This window comes from Rhinatrema bivittatum, chromosome 17 (assembly GCF_901001135.1).
Source record: "Rhinatrema bivittatum chromosome 17, aRhiBiv1.1, whole genome shotgun sequence".
NCBI lineage: Eukaryota > Metazoa > Chordata > Amphibia > Gymnophiona > Rhinatrematidae > Rhinatrema > Rhinatrema bivittatum.
The window spans coordinates 22,967,548-22,988,097 of NC_042631.1; the positions used below are offsets into that span (position 1 = coordinate 22,967,548).

General features: G+C 40.3%; 1 protein-coding gene across 5 annotated transcripts in view; it reads left to right on the forward strand.

Moving 5' to 3' along the window:
• LMO1 (LIM domain only 1) overlaps nucleotides 1-20,550 on the forward strand; it is a 128,435-nt gene that overhangs the window by 86,907 nt on the left and 20,978 nt on the right. For all 5 annotated transcript variants that reach the window (XM_029582614.1, XM_029582616.1, XM_029582615.1 and 2 more), the window contains one exon: nucleotides 5,440-5,653. In XM_029582614.1, the coding sequence (XP_029438474.1) occupies nucleotides 5,440-5,653 (214 nt within the window). The remainder of the gene's footprint in view (nucleotides 1-5,439; nucleotides 5,654-20,550) is intronic.

Here is a 20,550-nt window from a genome sequence, read left to right on the forward strand (position 1 = left end):
TTGGGCTTCATTTCGGGGGCCCCCCCCCCATGGGAATTTTGTTTTTCCTGTGGTTCAGAGTTTTTTTTTCGGAGGCCCTGATTTGTTTCTGAAATTTCGGGAAAAATTCAATTATTTTTCGGTTCTCCCGAACCATTCCGAATTAGGCTCATCATCAAGGAGTAGGACAATCATTTCCCTGATGTTGCTCATTACTATTTTAGATATTGCCTCTGCCTCTTACCTCAGGACAGTGCTATGAAATACCACCCCATTTTATCCATGGTGAGTAGCCACTTCAGTTGCATGGCTGTGGACTGCTGGAAGAGGACATGGGATCAGATTGGGGAAAAGTCTTCCCCTTTTTAAACCTTTTTCTTCTGGCTTTTACATGGAGTAGCAGAAAGAGTCTGCAGGCTAGTACTGCCACCCTCCCCTGATGCCGGTTCTAGTGGGTGCTGCTTCTGCAGGTGATGCATACCAGTGTTTGTGAGATGCCCTACGTGTTTCTCTTGACTAATATCCTTCCTGCAATGAATACATTGAGCAAAGCCTGGGTCCTCCCTCACTTTAAAATACTGCAGGGGTTTCATCTGCAATCCCTTCTCTACATCCTTGGAGACTGATGCTGGCATTGGAGTGGAGGTAGAGGATGGACCCTGAGGAAAAATGCCAGGTACATTCCTCATGCTTTCTATATTCATTGTCTTCTCTTCCTGGATGTTGAATTTCAACATCATCAATATCATCTCTCTCTTCCATCATCTCACTGGAGGCTAAGATGCGACTAACTAAATGTCCCAAATTCTCTTTTGCTAGTAGCTCTTCAGTATCTTCTGATTCAGAGAATCCCAGACAAGATTCTTCCTCAGAATCAATTGGTGCAAATACTGCCTTTCCTGTCTCAGAAACAGGAACCAAAGATGATCATACTGCTGGTTTTGGGTGTTGCATTTCTGCTACTCCTGCCCTTCTAATGCCAATCTTGGATTACTCTTCCACCTTTTCTCTCCTCTCCAAAACAAGAAGCAGAGGAATCAAGGATGGTGCAAGGATATTATGTACCTTACATGAATCTTACAGTAAAATAAAGTATCTCTAAAACAAATTTTACATGAAAAGGACATTCAAATTATAGTCTTCTGAGGTAAAAATATCACTTACAACATGTATATTATATTTATATGTACTGCTTTGGTACCAACCAGAAAATCCTGCAAAAAAACACTTGGAGCCCATATGACATTAAGCCTTATAATGCATACAGGGTGTGGGCTTAGCCCTCAGAAAGCCATTAGTAAACTGAATTTCAATTATAATATAGAAAATCACCTATACCAAAACAGTGTTAATTACTAGCATTCAAACAGTAACTGCCCTACCTATCTAATATTACCTGGTGTAATATTTGCAGCACTGCAAATATTATACCAGATTCTAAAACACAAATATACTTCCTATTAGGAAAACAAACCAAACCAGGCTACTATTGATCCCTACACAGAAAATACACACTAGCAGAGTACTTCACCTTGGTCACAATGCAGAACAGAGATGCACCCTCACCATATACAGAATAAGGAGACCATAAAATGTAAATAAAAATGGGACACCCCCCCCCCCCTCCATTTGTTTCATGGGGGCCACAAATGAAACAAATATGGGCACATTTATGTTTTACCCATTTGTTTCAAACAAATACACATCCCTATTCTGTATAAATCCTTCAAGTTCCAACCTGAAATTCCTAAAAATGGGTAGACCTAAGGTTGGGGAATTTTTATGGACTCTCTTCCCTTCTTCCAAGCAAAGTTGTTCTCTGAAGGGACATATACGGCAAACGAGGCAGTACAGATTCACTAGGTGACTTATGAGCTAAGATTAAAACTTATGAGATTTAAAAAAATAAGATGGCCTAAAATGTGCAAAGTGAAATGAGACCCATGCTAAGTGTTTCCAGATAAAATTACCCAGTTATTTTATCCACACTGCCAGACCGTTACCAGCTACAAGATTTCTTCCTCTTTTTGTTTTCTACCAGGAATTGCTTTCTGTCTTCCTCCTTTGTACTCCTCCGTATTGGATAGAAGGGCACGCAAGATCTTGACTTAGTTCCCTCCAGCTCCCAACTTTCTCATGCCCAACCACCAGCCCAATCTACATAGCCAGCGATACTAGTGTAGCTGACTGTTGCCCAGACATCTGACCAGCTAGGTGCTCTGCATAGCCTGCCTGACACTCCATTACTTGAGCACCTGTGTCTCCGCTATGACTTCTAGTTTATTACATAACTTGCAGTCAGACAGATAGACCAAGTTGCTAATCAAGCCTACCATTACGGCCTGTCTGACAGACCCTCTCACATGCGTGCCAGTATTATTGCTAGGACTTCTAACGTTTTTCATATTATCCACTTTGCCATACATTCTGGCATCCTGAAAACATTGTAGAATTGGGCAAGTGTAAAGGGACCCCCAAATTTACTTCTTGTATTTGTGATGTCAGAATAGAGTAGATATGTTTAGACGTTTGATACTCCGCAGTGGGATGTGTCTTCGGTTCAATAAAAAACTCCTGTGCCCATGTGAGTGCAGCTTATTTATTTATTTATTTATTTATTTAACACTTTTCTATACCGACCTTCATGGTAGAGACCATATCAGATCGGTTTACATCGAATTGGGGAATTGAACCATGAACAGTAACCAAAAAACAATAGATTGAACAGGAAAAACAAAGTTACATTCAACAGGGAAAGTAAACTTGGAAGCATAGACTGCTGGAAGGAAGGAAAGGCTTGAGAAAGAAGTAAATAATTAGTATAAACAATAGCTGAGTCAGGGGGCTCTTATTTGGGGCTTAGGGGTAGTATGGAGATCCATTACATCTATGTATATATATATGTATATGTATATGTATATATATATATGTATATATATATATATATATATATATACATATATATATATATATATATGTATATATATATATATATATATATATATATGTATATGTATATATAGTATGGAGTTCAGTCCTGAGGGCCAGCCTTACAGTCTATAATCTGAAGATACTGCCTCTTTGCAGTGTGGCGCTGATGCAGACTCTTTCCCTTCATAAGGAAAGGAGCTGGGCCCACTCTCTCACCAGAGGAGTGCCTGGAAAAGTCCTGTGCAGGAGTGGCAGGGGCCCGACATTGGGGCCCTCCAGGAGCAGGAAGAAGTAGTTGACATTCCAAAGAACTGCTGAGAAATCTGGAGAAGAGAGAAATGTCCTTCGTGGGGATTCAGAAAAAACCATCCAGCTAAGGAAAGTCCTGAAGAGTTGCTGACTTGAGAAGGGGGATTGGCTAGAGACTCAGCTAATATGAGAATGGAAGAGAACAGTGAGAATAGAAAGAAGAAGTATTAGAGGAGAGTTCTTGCCCTAGGGATCTTACCTGCCCAGGGTGCACAGTACTTTGCTACTGTGACACTGAGTTTATTTTTCCTGCTATTGGACTTAGTTTCCTGAACTATTTGGCACACTAACCCTTGCTGTTCCCGTGGGTTTTGTTTGCCTGCCATCAGAGACCAGTAAAGACCTTTCTTTTTGAACAACAGTTTTTTTGTGGGCAGTGTGGCATTTTTTGGCTGGCTGTGACTGGACTGGTGTGTAGAAATGCCCCAGGGAGGATAGAAAACCCCAAGAGTATTGATAATGTGACATTTCCTTCCCCCCCCCCCCCCCCCCCCCCCCGCCCACCTCTGGGTAGGAACGACTCGGGATGTATGAGTACTACTATGGCCCATGACCCTCCCAGTGAGCCCCTGTGCCTTTGTCCAGATCGGGGCGGCATAAGTATGGTGCTACGAATACTTCAACACTTACCTCTAGGCTGTGCTTTCTGTGCTCTCCGTTTTCTGCAACTAAGGATCTTTTGTGCTAATCCCATGCCCTCTTAAAGTCTATTACTGTTGGCCATCAGCACCCATCTCAGGAGGGTATTTCACACTTCCTCTACTCTTTTGGTGAAAAAAAAAAAAAATTCCTGCTGTGTCTCCTGAGTCTCCTATCATAACCCCTTGTTCTGGAATTTCTATTTCAGGAATAAGTGTGTCATGTGCATTAACACCTTTCACGCATTTGAATATCTTGGCCTCTCCTTTTCTGAGTCTCAGTTCGTAGGATTGATGCTCCATTTCTGTTGCCCTTTCTCGGCGCTGCCTTAATTCTAGATAAGCATGAAAAAGAACATAAAGCCATCTCTGAAAACAGTGGGGCAATTGCTCAGAAGAGTTTAGTTGTTCAGAAGACCATTGAATCTGGGCAACCTGTTGTCACCAAGCTGTGGATTTTGATATCTTGGTGTGTGGTGTGTTCGACAGAGTGCATAAGCCCACCTTCTTATTTTTGGGAAATGTAGCTGTAATGGAGAAAGGGAAACGTTTCTCACCTTACCAGAGATGGTGTTATTACTTTTTTTTTTTAATTTTTTTTATTTTGGCTACTTCAAATGATATTTACTACTAACTTTTTCCAGTAGCAAAAAATTTACTTAGACTTAAAAATGATTGTTTCATAAAACTGATACTTGCGTAGGGCAGCTGAGTTCAGTCCAGCTCCTCTGTAAGCCTTAAGAGGTGTTTTTTTTCTTTTTTTTAATGACTTGATCTGTCTCCATGGTACTGAGACTAGTTTATCAAATGGATCGATACCTCCCTGTTTGTGTAAAACTGTCTTAAGTGCTGTTGTCATGTGCTTTCAGCTCTGGCAGGTCAGTTATTACTGTAAAAGACTGGGGTTTGTGTGTGCTTGTATGTGTTGAGTGTTAGCGGCAGCCTGAGGGTGGCTTTTAGCAGAACTACAAATGTCAAGTACAGCTAGACTATTAGTGTTTACTGCAGTTATTAAATAGCCGTTATTTGTCCTTTAGGAGGCTAAAAGGAACATTTTAGGCAGGAAGTTGCATGACACCAAGGCAATTTGCAGCTTTTTTCAATAACCCCTCTGTATTAAAGTATAAATAAGTGTTTGATGGAGAAGTGGCATAATGAATAGGAGGCTTGAAAGTTTAAAATGCTTTAAGATGCCTTCCATTTAGACCCAAGAACTCGATGCATTTAACCGCTACTACTGCCCATATAAATGTTTATTGCTACTGGCAACTGTCCTATTTTCTCAAATACACATCTCTTTAGTAGTTTTAAGGTCAATCTGCTTTTCAGAAAGTTAATTAACAGCCCAGCATTCTAGCTGCTGCTTTGCTGTTAAAAATATACAGCCGTTGGATCGCTCCGTGCAATATAGTTTCCAAAACTAGAAATGGTGAACCTCCATGCATTGTCGTCACTGATCTCTGTCATGCAAAGTGCATGCACTTTATACAGCCCTCTCTTTCTGACTTTAAACATGGACCTCCTCAGTGCAATAAACCTTTCCCATAGACTGCTTTTTTTCTTTTTTTTCCCCTTTGGGTAGGTGTGCCGATGCTCTCTGTGCAACCTAAAGGGAAGCAGAAAGGCTGCGCTGGCTGCAACCGAAAGATCAAGGACCGCTACCTGCTGAAGGCTTTGGATAAGTACTGGCACGAAGACTGTCTAAAATGCGCCTGCTGTGACTGCCGCCTCGGAGAAGTGGGATCAACTCTGTACACGAAAGCAAATCTCATCCTCTGCCGCAGAGATTACCTGAGGTAAGTGCAAATAAAGAGGGCTCCCAGCAGGAATAAAAAAAAAAAAAAAAAAAAGCACAGCACATCAGATAATGTCACTACGCCGTGCTACCACCAGTCCAAGAATGGCGCTAAATGGGGCCTTGGAACATGATTACTTTTGTATAATTAACCAAAAGTAAATCCTATGCCCCATTCTACAGGGCATGTTCTTGAAAATGATTCCTACTGCTTTAAATAGTCAGCCTTTCATGAAACAGCCTGTTTCTGTTTTCAGAGTTTCTTCCCAAATTAATCTGCCGAGATGCAATGAAACCTCAAAATATAAAACTCTACTCTTTTGCGATGTAGCATGGCTTTTAAATATTCTGTACGAGATTACTGGATGCAAGGTGGAATCAGCAAGTCGTCACGAGTGGGGGCATCACTGGAAAAACTTTAAGAAAAGATTTTAAAACCAAGAGGCCTATATTCTTGCCTATATATTAGCTGGTTTTCCTTTCCTTTTTCCTTCTCACTCCAAGTTCTATTTTTCCTTGTTACATGTAACTGCTTTTCCGCACTATTGTTCAAGTTTAAGTTTATTTTGCACTCCTGTTTCATGTGAACCAGCATGATGGGACTTTTGTCTTGAATGTTGGTATATAAAAAACTTAAATAAAAAAAAAAAAATATTCAGTAGGCCGTTTAGGGGACGAGCTATCCCGCTAAAGTTAGCCGGATAACTTGTCCTGTATATTCAGTGAGAAAAACGCCCTGCTGAATATACTTGCTTAAGTAATGTGTGGCCGGATAACTAGCTACTGGTTATCCTCAAAGATACTTTGACAGTACTCTTGATCTGCCGGCCCATGCAGCACTGTGTCCCTTCAATGCAGCTGTTTCAGCAAAACACTTACATGTCAGGGGACAGAACTGAATTCACACCGTCGTCGAACTTTGAGCCACAACAAATACCTATTGAGGTATTTGAAACAAGTTAGTTCTCCTGCTTCCTTTGAACGTTGGATATGGTCCTGTAAGGGGACTTGTTCGCTACTGCCTCACTAGTTCCTTCCTGGGAAGGAAAAACAAAACAAAACATGTAAACAGGCCTTTGACCCGTTTATCTTGATCCCTTGTCCAAATTATAGCAGAGGCATCTGCCACCCCTCAAACCCTCTAAAGTATGTTTATATGCCACAGGCCTGCCAACCCAGATTCCCACCCCCCATCCATGGGCTAAGATCTGGCCAGTCCACACACACACACACACACACACACACAAACCCCCTCGGACCCCTCCTCCTTCCCCTAAAACAAATATTCCCTTACATGCTCCCAGCGCTGGAAATGTAAGTAGTGCCTAACTTATGGTTTCAGCGCTGAACCTCCGGGCGCAGGGTAAGGTAAAACCTCGATCCCGGCATAGACTGGGAGGAATCGGGGGGGAGGAAGGGTCCGGGAGGGTCCAGAGGGGTGGGGGTGGATGCGGACTGACGTGCCCATGGATGGGTGGGGGGATCCGGGGTGGGGGTTAGATTTTGTATTTGCATTTATTAAAATGTATTCATTGCCCTAAGTGATATACATAATAACATGCGCAATAATTACAAAACTCCGAACTAAAACAAAGCATTACGGAACCGAACAATTAACAATTTGAAGCAAGATCAACAAATGCCAGGGTCATCATCAAAATGCTGCAATCTCACTAAGTTCCAAGCACGGCAAATCAGGCAAAAAAGGCAGTCCCAGCAAAAAAAGAATTTTAGGAATGTTTTAAGAGTTTGCCTGCATTCGTACAAGATTTACAGTTTGTTTAAATCACTAGCAGGGTTGGCGGGCCTGGGACCTGTAAACATGCTTCAGAGCAGCGATGGCGAACCTTTTAGGATCGGCGTGTCAAAAATTCGGAAAATGCCTAACTCGACTCTGCTGGTGTGTCCCCACCTCCCCCGAACAAAACGGACACAATTCTATACATATTCATTTATTTTTGTATAAAAAGAATAATACAGTTCCCTTAATGTCTGGTGCTATGCATTATATAAGAAAATGTCAAATATTTGCAAAAATGAAAAACGAGTAAAACAAACTAATAATGAAAAATACAGATTCATTATTAAAAATACAGATTCATTATTATCATGCAGCACATTAATCAAACGGGATGAAAAAAACAGCAATTATGCAGACATGCGCACACACACGCTCTCCTGCACCCACTGACATACCCACACGCTTCCTTATACCTGCTAACATAACCACACACATGCTCTCCCACACCTGCTGACACACACACACACACACACACACACACAATACACACACACACCCCCATACACACACGTTTCCTCGCACCGTGGCAAATACACACACATGCACACATGCTCCCTTGCACACTCCCACTCTCTCTCCTCTTATGCAGCTTCTAAATATATATATTAAAAAAACGTACTTACATTGGTGGTCAGGAGGGATCAAGGCAGTTCTACCAGCTGGTGTGGGAGGAAGTGGGCAGACAGGCCTGATGCAGGAATGGCGGGGGAGAGTTATTTTTTGCCTAGGCCCCCAACAAAAGGAGGGAGGGGCCATCTGCAGAAATCAGCGAGGAGCGTTCAGATGTGGCGAGGTAGCACCGGGAGGTCTGAGAGAGAGAGAGAGACACGAGGCTGGTGTGAGGGAAGGCCGCGGGAGCGTCTCCCAGCACTGCGGTGGTGAAGGCAGGACTGAGCAGTCCCCACAGCTATCAGTGATGCCGTGGGGGAAAAGAAAAAAAACCCAAAAATGCAGACGCGATCGCAGCCGTGATGGGGGGGTGGAGTGGACTGAAGAGCAGCTGAAGCCTATGAAACAGCGGGAAAAGCGAGAGAAATGAGCAGAGAGCCTCGAGGGAGGCTCCCGCTCTACCACAGCTGCTGCGGGGGCCTAATGTTGATCGCAACGGCTTTCAGGGGGGTCCTAAAATTTTGTCGGGTATCAGTGGGCACTGGCGTGTCACCCAAAACGTCGTGTCATAGGTTCACCATCACTGCTTTAGAGGGTTTGAAGGATGGCAGATACAAGGCTGACAGGGCCTCAGCTATAATTTGGACAAGGTATCAAGAGAAATGGGCCACAGACCCCTCTGCAAATGTATTTTTTTTCTTTTACAGATCTCTACTTAACCGGATATCTTTGAAAATATCCAGTTAAGCAGCTAGTTATCCAACTAACCCAGCCGGATATACCCAATATTTTGCTAGGTTAGCCGAATATCTCAGCCCCTGCCTGGAATTCCCCCGAAATGCACCCTTTTTACCTGGCTATAATTTAGACAGATAAGTGGCTGAATATGCCACATTACCATTTAGACAGATAACTTGTGAATCACCTGTTTAAATGGTTTTTGAATATTGGCCTCCAAATGATTAAAACATGGGGAAGTTGATATTCAAAGGGTTTGTCGGGGGTAACTTTTCATTTACCCAGACAAACAATTTTTTTTCTGTTTCTTTTATAAGAACATAAGAACATAAGATATATAATAGAACATATATATATAATAGAACATATATATATAATATTTCTAGCTGTGCAGAACAGATAAATCTTAGCTGGGTAAATCATTATCCAGCTAAAATATTAACCAGATAGAAGCAGGGAAAGGGTGTTCCAAAGGCATGGTTATAATGCAGTTAGTCCTGATAATCTTAGTCAGTACTACAGCTAGATAGCTGGGCAAGCTGTCACATATGTTCTGCTGAATATCCAGGTAAGGTCACCCAGGTAACTTTATTGCTCCTTGGCTTACTCTGCATGGAGCTTAGTGTTACTGTCGTAATAGCAGTGAAAGACCCACTTTCCTTTTCTGAGAAGCCATGACTTTATCAGAGTTTTTCAGTGGGTTTAACGGGAAATAGTTATTTAACCTTGAATTTGACTTCTCAATTCTATTTGTACTTGGGACAATTCATTTTTCACATGTACGTTCACTTCACACAACTTGAACAGAGAGCTAGGAAAAGCTGTATCAAAAGGTTAAGGAAGGTGCTTGACTTCGTAAGTCAACAGTTTAAACTTGGATCAAATTTTTAATATTTGGACTGTGTGGACTTTAAAAAGCACGTGAGTATACGTGTATTTCCCGGTATGCGCATAAATTGGGAAGTCAAAAAAAGGGACGACGCAAAGGGTGTGGACTGGGTGGAGCATGGGCAGGAAATGGACCTTCCGGAAAGTTAACTTGAAATGTGCGCTTAAGTATTTACGCCAGCGGCGGATTCACGATGTCGGACCGGCCCAGGTATTCGCCGCCCAGGCCGGCCCAGGACACATCGCGTGGTCTGCTGAGCGCGGCTCTGTCATGGCCGCGCATGGCAGACCACGTGACTGGAGCGATCGGCCCACCGGGGGATGCTCGATCCCCGATAGGCCAATCCGCCCCTGATTTACACACAGAAGCGTGCCCCGGGGTCCCCTACTGTATAACTTTACTTCTGCTATGGACGGCATGTAAGTACTGAATAAAAAAAAAATGAGGATAGTTAGCAGGGTTTTAAGGGTTGGGGCTAAAAGAGTAAAAGGGAGGTAGGAAGTCCTATCCTTTATTTGGGCAAACTGGGAATAGACTGGGGAGACTGGTAATTCCATCGACACACGTATCTAATAAAATACCCCCACTTACACGATAGAGCTGGCATTTGCATGCACATGCGCACTTGCATATAAAATTGCCCGCATATGTACATGCGTACAGCCGATTTTATAGCATGCGCATATACAATAAACCCTAGAAAGACTGACGTCATTTGGTTACGTAGAAATCCTTCTATAGTTAATCCTCCAGTTCTAGATTTGGGTACTTTTCAAATTACTGCCTCAAACCAAGTTCAGAATTTAGGTCTCCAGCCGGATAAAAACCTTACTATGAAAAAGCACAGCAATAAATTAATTACTACAAGTTACACCAAGTTACAAATATTACATTGGTTGAAACCTTTAATAACCTTCGAAGACTTCTGTTCGGGATTGCAAACTTATTCTCTCACATATAGACTACTGTAACTCTCTATTTCTCGGTCTTCCCATAGGTATCTTGAAACCATTTCAACTCTTACAAAACACCTCGGCTAGACTTTTATTAGGAACCAGGAAAATGTGATCACATTACACTTTCACTGATCTCGCTGCACCGGCTGCCTGTACAATCTCAAATCTACTACAAACTAGTAACGTTAATATTCAAAAATCATTCATTCTAGTAATACTGGTATGATCGGTGTGACTTTCCAGCCATACACACCTCCGTGAACACTAAGATTTCAAAATAAAGGACTCTTGACTGTTCCCACTACAGGGAGTGCACATCTGACTCAAGTAAGAGATTGCGTGTTTTCCATAGTGGGTCCGAAGCTTTGGAATTCTCTACCCGAGACGTTACGCGTGATACCAGATAGAACGAAATTTAAATGTGAGCTAAAAACATAGCTATTCAGAAATGCATACAACCTAACCTAAAAACATTAGAATGTAATGAACTACAATAACATGAGATACGAGAGATATTATTTGAAGCATGAGGAATAAAACATAATGAGGGAACATAAGAATCTTAAGACAATGCACAGACTATTATATGATATTTGATATAGTATTTTCCTGAACTACTTGCCTTTAGTCTTAGATCTTTAGTAAACAATTTAATATGGATTGGAACATTTCATTTCATTTGAGATATGTTAATCCTTGCTTATGAATACTACCTACATAAACCATCAAGACTTGCTGATTAATAGTTATGAAAGTTACTACTGTAAACCGTTGTGATCATTATATGGAACGACAGTATATAAAACGGCTAAATAAATAAAAAAAAAGTCAATATGCGTGCATATGTTATAAAATGGCCACATCCATTAGTGCGAGCCGGCATACGCGCATAGGTGTATGTCCATGCGGATGTTTAAAAGTTGCTGTCCCTGGAAATATTTCTTTACAGAGAGGGCGGTGGATGCAAGGAACGACCTCTCAGTGGAGATGGGTGAAGACAAAAACAGGGTCTGAATTCAAGAAAGCATGGGATGAATACAGGGGATCTGTAAGGGAGTGATGGGAATTATAATGCTAAATTAATTGGACGGATGGGCAGACTGGATGGGCCATATGGTCTTTTTTTCTGCCATCACGTTTCTGTGTTTTTGTGTGATCCTCTGGCTCTTGCAGGCTAGCCTGTCCCCTTAGGAAAATCCAGTTTTCCAGACGCTGCGCGAAGTTGAAGTGCTCTGCTGTCTCCAAAGTGAAAAGGGGGATTAAGGGAGGTTACATAATGTAAATGTAATAAAAAGAAAGCTCTTTGCTTTAGCAATCCAATCTACGTTTCTTCTAAATGACCACCCTGTTAAAATTTAGTAAATTTTAGATGTAATCATACAAAGTAGCAATCAGGACATATTGCTCTTTATTAGTCATTCACAAGCAGACATTTTTAAATTCATCAACTAAGTAGGAGAAAGTGCTCCTGAGTGATAGACTTGAATCATTTGTTTGCCGTTTACACCTATAGAATTGATCGAGTTTTACTGGAAGGTGTCATTCATTGTACTGCAGAATCTAATGTTGGGAATATTTTTCTTTTCTGGCAAGAGATTTGAGCAAGATGTTAACTTTCATGACCATAACCAAAAATCCCTGGTAGATAAGTAATCTCTCCCCCCCCCCCCCCCCCCCCCCCTCCGACTGTAGAGAAAAAAAAATTGTCAATCAGTTAACAGTTTTGAAATGATGCACATGTAGCAAAACCATTCAGGAATAGAGGATTCAGCCAATAGAAACTGTTTTGCTAGAATTTTTTTTTTTTGCAGACTTCAGTGACTAAGAACATCTTCCATGCTTAATCAGCTTCATTAGTGAGGGTACTTTTCAAACTCATTCACCCAAGTAAACTGGCCTGTCTGAAAGTTTATCATCTTCTCCATGGGCTTCATATTAAAGTCTTGGCTATTTCATGAGTAATTTAGAACAAACCTGTATGTCACTTCATGTCTGCAATACATACATCATGCACCCTAAAATTTACAGAAATTGTTTTTTTAATGCACTCAAGAATATTGCATAGATCTGCATGTAAACTAAATGGCTGTGTTTTTTATTTTTTCCACTAGTGAATTAAGGGATTCAATACTCCAGGTTGCATCACATTTCCTAGGCTACCTAATTTGGTCAATACTACAAAAAAACTGGCTTCCCAATCTGGCATGCAACCATAGAACTGAATCCCATGCTTGTTTCTCGGCCTTTGTTATATCTGCTTAGCATTTACCAAAAAAGGCCTGAGTATATTTAATCTAATATGAATGTTAAAATTCTCTCCCCCTCACCACAATACCCCTACTTTCTAGATTCCATTTTGAGCTGTCTTAAGTGACTGCATGCCTTGTTTTTCATGAAAAGAAATGCTATAGGTTCTGACCAACAGGAATTCCAACTGATTTTTCTAGAAAAATTTAGGTCTACTAGTAATAGACATGCTGAACCAAATGGTTTTGGCAGCTATTCAAGATGATTGTACATTGGTTCTCAGTGGTTTGGAAGTGATGCCTTCCTCACCTCTCAGCTCTGAACTGACTGCCTCTGAAATGGACTAGCCACTGCTGCTCCCAATTTGCCGGGGAAATCTAGATTATGGATCACATGGGGAAGCCTTTGCTTTCTTGTCCTTGCATCCACAATCTATAGTAATTTTGAAGACAATATCAGACAGGAAATTAAATGTTCAGTAAAACAGTTAAAGTAAATGACTCTAACAATTAATGTCCTAGCTGTCTCATTCTCCAAGACCTGTCATTACTGCCTATATGTACTGAACTCTTAATATTGGTACCATGGTACTGTATGGAGTGGTTTGTAATCCTTGTTAGATCATGAGACTTTTGGTTGTATGAATGTCCTTGGTGTCTCCTGAAAGGTGTTTTGAAATGCTTCAAAGAGTATTACCAAAGCATGCCCACATTTCCTTTTTCACAGTTAACAAACCATGTAATGGGAGCTTTTAAAGGATAGGATACATTAACCTTCCCTGTAGATGAAGCTTTTCTTTAGGCTATTTTTGCCAAATTGCTAGAGGAGACTGTTACACAGAAAACACGTCAAGCAAGCCACAAGGTACACTTCCTTTACACAGGGGTGTTTCGAGACTCTAGTAAATGTATGCATGCAGCCAAAATTATCCTGCAGAGAGGGAAAAGGATAGTGATCTTTTCCTAACTTTTTTTCTGGACCTGCTTTACTTCTGTGCAATTGCACAATATGGACTTCACACAATAGCTGCTCATTAGGGATGTTTATTCGGATGATCCAAATTTGAAAGGAACGTGTTTGATTCAGGTCATCCAAACTGAAAGGGTGCAGTCCCCTCGAAAAATCAGAATCCTCTTTGGCTCATTTGATTCCATTAGTTTATGGGGGAAGCAAGGCACTTTTATCAACCAGCATATTCCAGCTGGTAGCGGCATGGATTGACTTTATCATTTTTTAGGTGGAAGTAAAACTAAGAGCTCTTTGATCAGCCAGTGACCATTTTATTCTTACTTATTTCTCTTGTATCTCAATGAGAAGGCAGAGATTTAGAAGCTCCTTGGTTCAAAGTTCCAAAGTTTAACATTAGAAAATAACTTTTCATTTAGAAGAGAAAGCAAACTGTGCCTACAATGTCCTAGCAGTGCTGCTAGCAGCAGGAAAAACTATAATCTGTCAAGCGGGTTATAGTATAACTACATCAGCAGGGTAAGACTGAATTTTTCTATAGCAGTCAATGTCTATAAACATACAGATTCTCTTGCAGAGGGGCTAGTGACTGACTAGGGGCAGGTTGCTTTCTTTGTGCAGTCAGTGACACTAGACTAATTCTTGGACTCTTGCCTTGTGGTATTGATTGCACTGTGCTTCCTGCCATACACATCACTCTGTGCCTTCAGGTGTTCATACCACAGTTGGTGTTCTTTGACCCTCTTTTGGTATGTTGGGTTGTTTATGCCACTATTTGTGCAGCCTTGCTCCTTTCATAATGGCTTAGGCTGTTTATGCCACTGTTGGTGCCCCTTGCCTTTTTTTTTTTTTTTTTTTTTTTACTGCTATAGGGTGTTCATACCACTCACAGTGTCTTGGGGTGCTGTTTCCTCTGCTGCTGTTTCCATCAGTCAGCAAGCTTCCATAAAATTTGGAAGGAAAACCCTCAGCAGGTAATTTTCAAAGGAGTTATGTGCATAAAGGTAACATACTATCATAGCAATTTCCAAAAGTCATTTATTTGAGTCACATGTATGTATGTGAGAATATCCCACAGACAATACAATGGCATATATTGTAGCAATTTTGAAAAGCCCACTTAACTTGAGTAGAGTGGAATTACATGTATAAAACCCAATTTTAAGTGTGTAAATGCTTTTTAAAATCAGGTCCTAAATGTTTAAAGTAAAAAATAGGATGCATGACTTTCCCCATTGACTTCAATGGAAAGAATGAGCGGATCCAAATCAAACTTTTTCCATGTATTCTCCTACTGCCCATCATAGTCCACATCCAATGCACAAGGAACATCCTGGGATGCTGTCTTGCAGTTTTCAGTGTTTGTATCCATCTTGCTCATACATTATTTGCAGGTACCGGGAGACAAGTTGAGGTGGTCAGTTTTCTCTTCTTACTGGATGCTGGCATGCATTTGTAAGCAAGAAGAAATTTGCAGTTCAAACTAAAAATGTCTGCTGGGTTTTTAATAAAGTATATAATATGCCTGCATACATTTTACAGTATGTTGTAGATATGTAAACTGCATTGGTTTGGATTTTTAAAATTCTGATAATGTGAGGCGTAGCATTTTATTATCCAGATGTCTTTAGTTTAAATATGGAACATAAATTATATATGGACTATATCTGAATTGGCAGTAGCTTTTCTTATTTCTAGGAAACAAGTTATATAGCATTGAATTGTATTAATACTGCCTTTCACTGTAGTTGCTTTTGTAGGGAGACCCTTTATTGACATTTAATGGAGCAGTTTGACTTGCTTTATGCAATCTGTAGAGAAAGCAGGAAAATACATAAACAGATTGTTTGAGGGTACCACTTACTTTAATTATCAGTCGGATGCATTGTACCATACAAGGGGAATTTGCAACTTTGAAGTATATGAGGGCCGTACTGTGGTCCTTTTTTTATTCACAGCATGTTGAAGTCTACATAATTATACTGCACAGCTTTTGTATGCTGTTGTACATCAATGCTGGAGACGTGATAGAGTAGATATTATCTGGCTTGGTCCATCTGAAAACTCACAATTTGTAGGGGTTTAAAATCTGAGTAAACTAAATTCCTGATACGAGCCTAAGTACATTTGACATGTAACGTATTTCTCCCCTTGTAAGTCCTCGTTGGCATATTTATATACTGCATGAGATGCATTTATCTTATACAGATATAATATACAGCAATCCAGATAGAATGTGTCTTGAGTGGCAACTTTGTGATTAGCAATCAAGTTAGTCTACCTTTCTGAGAGCCTGCAACATTGTTCAGCAGAATGTTTTTTGTTTAGAAGAAATATTTTCATCACTATAGTGTGTGTTTTGTTGTAATATTGATAGATCTAATCACCAAAACATGGATCATGTGTGCTTAGTATTCTTATTTGCTAGATTATTGGTTATGCATTGTATTTCTTTATTAATGAAATTCTTTCGACAAAGAAGGAAATTTAAGCTTTCAGCACCATTTCACACATTATTGTAGTGTTTTTGTGATCTACCAAGAAAGACATGAACCAAAGCTACTCAAACTGTCAATTTTCTTAAACTGTAGGAATTTCAATTTTTCTTTGAGGAAGTATCTAATTTTAGTTTCCATATCTAGAATAATTCTCATCTTGTCACCTCATAACTGGTATGTATTGTTTAAATCCCTACTTCAGTTGTGTTTGCTTCCATCAAGGAGAGAAGGCCCTTATACTGATCCAATATACCAGAAATTTATAATGCAGTAACGTATCAATTTTAAAAACACTGCTCATGCAAAAATGGCCACATACGTGCTGTTGCAGGTCGTCGCACGAGCAATGTGCATTTTGAGAAGCCATGAAGTACGCACATATGATACCTGTGTGCGTGTCATGAAGAGGGTGGTGGAAAAGGGGCGGGAAATGGGCATTCTGGAGCGGGACCAAGACTTATGCGTGGGAGTCCGCATTTTAAAAAAGCTGACCATGGCACGCGTCAGCTTGTTATGTGCATAACTTTACCTCTGGTCCTGATGAGGATCAAGGAGATCTCAAGTTTTAGGGCATTTAGCACAGTGTGAGGGGTCAGTATCAAGTGGGAGACTTGCAGGATGAAGAACCAGAGGGGTCTTGAAGACCTCGATATGAACTGGGCAAGCTGGTGGACTACTTAAAAAAAAAAACTGTTTTTTTCCCTCACTCAAGCATGTTTTAAAATCCGCCTACATATGTGCATAAAAGCCACTAAAGCTCTAGCCAAAATACACATGGGAGGGGTACTTTAAATGATACATGCTTATTTCCTTGCACAATTTAAAACTGCAGCGTCTCTCCACGCGGACGCCTATATGTGCATTTATGGACGCACGCGCATTCCTTTTCAAATTACTCTGTAAATTAGCAAAAAAATGCAGAGATTTATTTTTTTTTTAAATCAAGGAAGTGTGGAAAAATCTGTGAATTATGGAATCTTCAGTTTTATGCTGGCAACAATTTTTTTTCTTGTAATGATTCTATAAAGTGCTCACCACAAGGAAAAGTGATAAATATTCCTAAACGGGCATATATAGATTAATACTCCTTTTTTAGTACAAATAGTTTATTTGTCTGTAATCATCTATTACTCTTCAGTAAGGATATACATTAACTTAAAACAAATACATTAAATGGGACGAATAATGCCATTTTTGGTTCGTTAAGAATGAAACGAACTGATAATGGCTTCTAGGAAAATACCCAAAAGGTTTCAGGTGTTTTCATTTCATTGTCCAAATTTAAAATAAAAAGCCTCCTGAAGTTCTCCGACGAATCCCCTCCATAAGGTCTCTTTCCCATCCCATAAAATCAAACCTGGGCTGAGCCAGATCCATCCAGGGCCTCCCCAGGCCCTTCTCTTACATGTAACACCTGAGACAGGCGTCGAAATGACAAAAACAGTAAAGAAATTCAAAACAGCATGGTGCAAACACTGTAGATCACTAAAAGCTAGAGGATGGAACTGAAATGAAATGAAAAAAAAGGGTGAATGGGGGAAACCTGCACCGAGCGGCAGCTACTACTCTTAGCAGAAGTCATGGGGATGACTCTCCTTACCTAATTGGTCTTGATGCTTTTGAAGCAACTGTAACATTGCTTTCTGCTTCGACGGCAGAGGAAAAAAAAGGGGAATTGGATTCAAATTACAGCCAAGGCTGGGCCCCAACTTTTATGGTCTGGAGTGGTGACACGCAGACATTAGAGAAAAAGCGCAGGGCTGATTCTATGGCCAAGTCCAAAAGCAAATCACGTTCGAGCAGCAGCATTGCCTAAATTATCAGGAAGGCTGCTCACTCTGTAAAAATGTTGCTAGCAGTAATTTTCTACAGGTTTGAAAATTGCATGGGTTTTTTTTTTATTGTAAATATTACTACCCTTATCATAAGGCTTGGGGGGGGGGGGGGGTAACTGCATGGATGGCGATGGAGATTCGCACCAGCACCCGAATTCTACAACTCTGAGCCAATGTGATTGCTCAACCCATTCCCCATCGTAGTTGGATAGTGCAAAAACAGCAAGCAACGTTTGACATCAGGGTTTCAACAATCAAAATCCGAGTGACAACAGTGACTCAGAATGTTACTGTTTCCCCAGTATTGTATTAAAAGAAATTGCAACCTCCCCCTCCCGGGCGTTGCAACATTTTTGTTCATGTTTAAGCTTTGCTGAAGTGGTTAAGTGAACATCTGCTCAAAGTTCCCTATAATTTCCATTTAGGGAAGTATCTTTCTCAGGTGAAGAAAAAACTATTTTACAATGCTAATGGCACATCTCCTTTTTTCAATTGGCTCAGAGCTCACCGGAGCTATTATACGCTTACATATGGACTTAACAAACTTAAGGGGGTTAGCTTCTGTTTTCACCCGTTTCTATGTAGCATGTGCTATCCTGTTCAAACTCAAGTATTAATTCTTTCGCTTTTCTGTTGCAGAAGAGGTCACATTACAGTACACGTTTGTTGTACTTTCTGTATTTTGTAAGCTTTACATACCTTTTAATTAATCTTATTACTATGCCTATTTTGTTTCACCTGATGAAGGAAGTAAATAAAAAGGTATTGCCCTCTATTATTATTTAGATATAGCTACGGATTATAGATCTATAGGTATAGCCCATTTGAATGCATGAACATAAATGCTGACATGGCAAACATGCTATCTGACGGCGAGCAATTTAAAGTTTTGGACTTTGAACTTGATCTGAATGAAGTTTCTCTTCTGAATAAGGGAATGGGAGCCTGCCTAAAATGGAAAGGGAGGTTGAATTTGATTAAATGCAACTTTTTTGCTTGTGTTCAGCAGCCACGCTTGGAATATTGCTCGGCTCATACTACTTTTTTGCTCTAGATGCAGTCAGATACATTTACAGCGGACAGTTCTTTGCGCTTTATGTAGGCTTGTAGACAAAGGAGCTTTTTACACCTCTTAACTAATCTATCTTATTACTGTGCACATTTTATGGCCTGACCCCCCTGCCAAGCTCTGCAAATGTGGTGTTTGAGAGATGCCGCCATACTTATTGCTGTGATTTTTGCCAGCATTACAAGAAAGACCGTTAGAAACAAATAAGCTAGTCTAGCAACACATTTTAGAAAATTTGTGTGTTTCTGTTATGAAGAAATCCAGCGGCAAAAGATCAAGAATAGGCAAAAAAAAGTCAATTAAAACCATCTGCTACAATTCTACAAATGCTAAACGTTTTGTTGGAATGTTTTATCTTTTGTTTTTTACATGTATTTTTGTTGTGTTTGGGGGGGAAAAAAACCCCAGTAGCAACCAGCACCAGAGTCCCCTTCCCCTGCAACAAAACTTTTGATTCTTCTTTAAAAGATTAAAAAAAAATATATAGTTCCAGACCTTTTGCCAATTCCTCTACCCATCAGAATCCCCAGCTTTTCAACAGTCATAAGCAATACATCGTCACAGGGCAGAAGTGAGCCCCAGATGCTCCTGCCCTACAGGGTCTGTATTCAAAATGGCCTGGTGAGCCTTGACATGCCATTATGTGATAGGGAAGTACAATTATACCTCCCCACAACAAAATGGTACTGGCCTCTGGGCTTACCTTAAATAGAGCACCGGCAGGCCAGGAGCATCTGGGAATTGCTCTGCCCCATGAAGATGTTTATGATTGTGGGTGAGCTTGGGGGTAAGTTGAGTCCAGGTGGATGGGGAAAAGGCTTGGCAAGAATTTTTTTTTTTAACATCACGATTTTTGTGGCAGATGAGAACCCCCAGGGCTTTTCACAGGAATGTATTAACTGCTGTTGCCACATATATTTACATTTATTAAATTTGTGGATCGCCTATCACAAAGAAGTCTAGGCAAGGAACATAATTAAAACATACATAGTTATTAAAAACAACTCAACTAAAACAAAATAAATACAGAATAAAACAATACATAATAAAAACTATAATAAAATACAATCATAAAAAAAGAGAGGAAACAAATACAAATTTTGAATTAATAATAACAAAACCTGAATAAAAAGGTATTAAGAAGCCCCTTAACGGTCTTGACTGAGTCACACTGGTGAATCTCTATGGGAAGAGACTTTAACAGGGAATGTACACACAAGCACACACCGGGGTCCCCTGCCGCGTAAACTTTACTATTGCTATGGATGCCGTGTAAGTAATAACATAAAA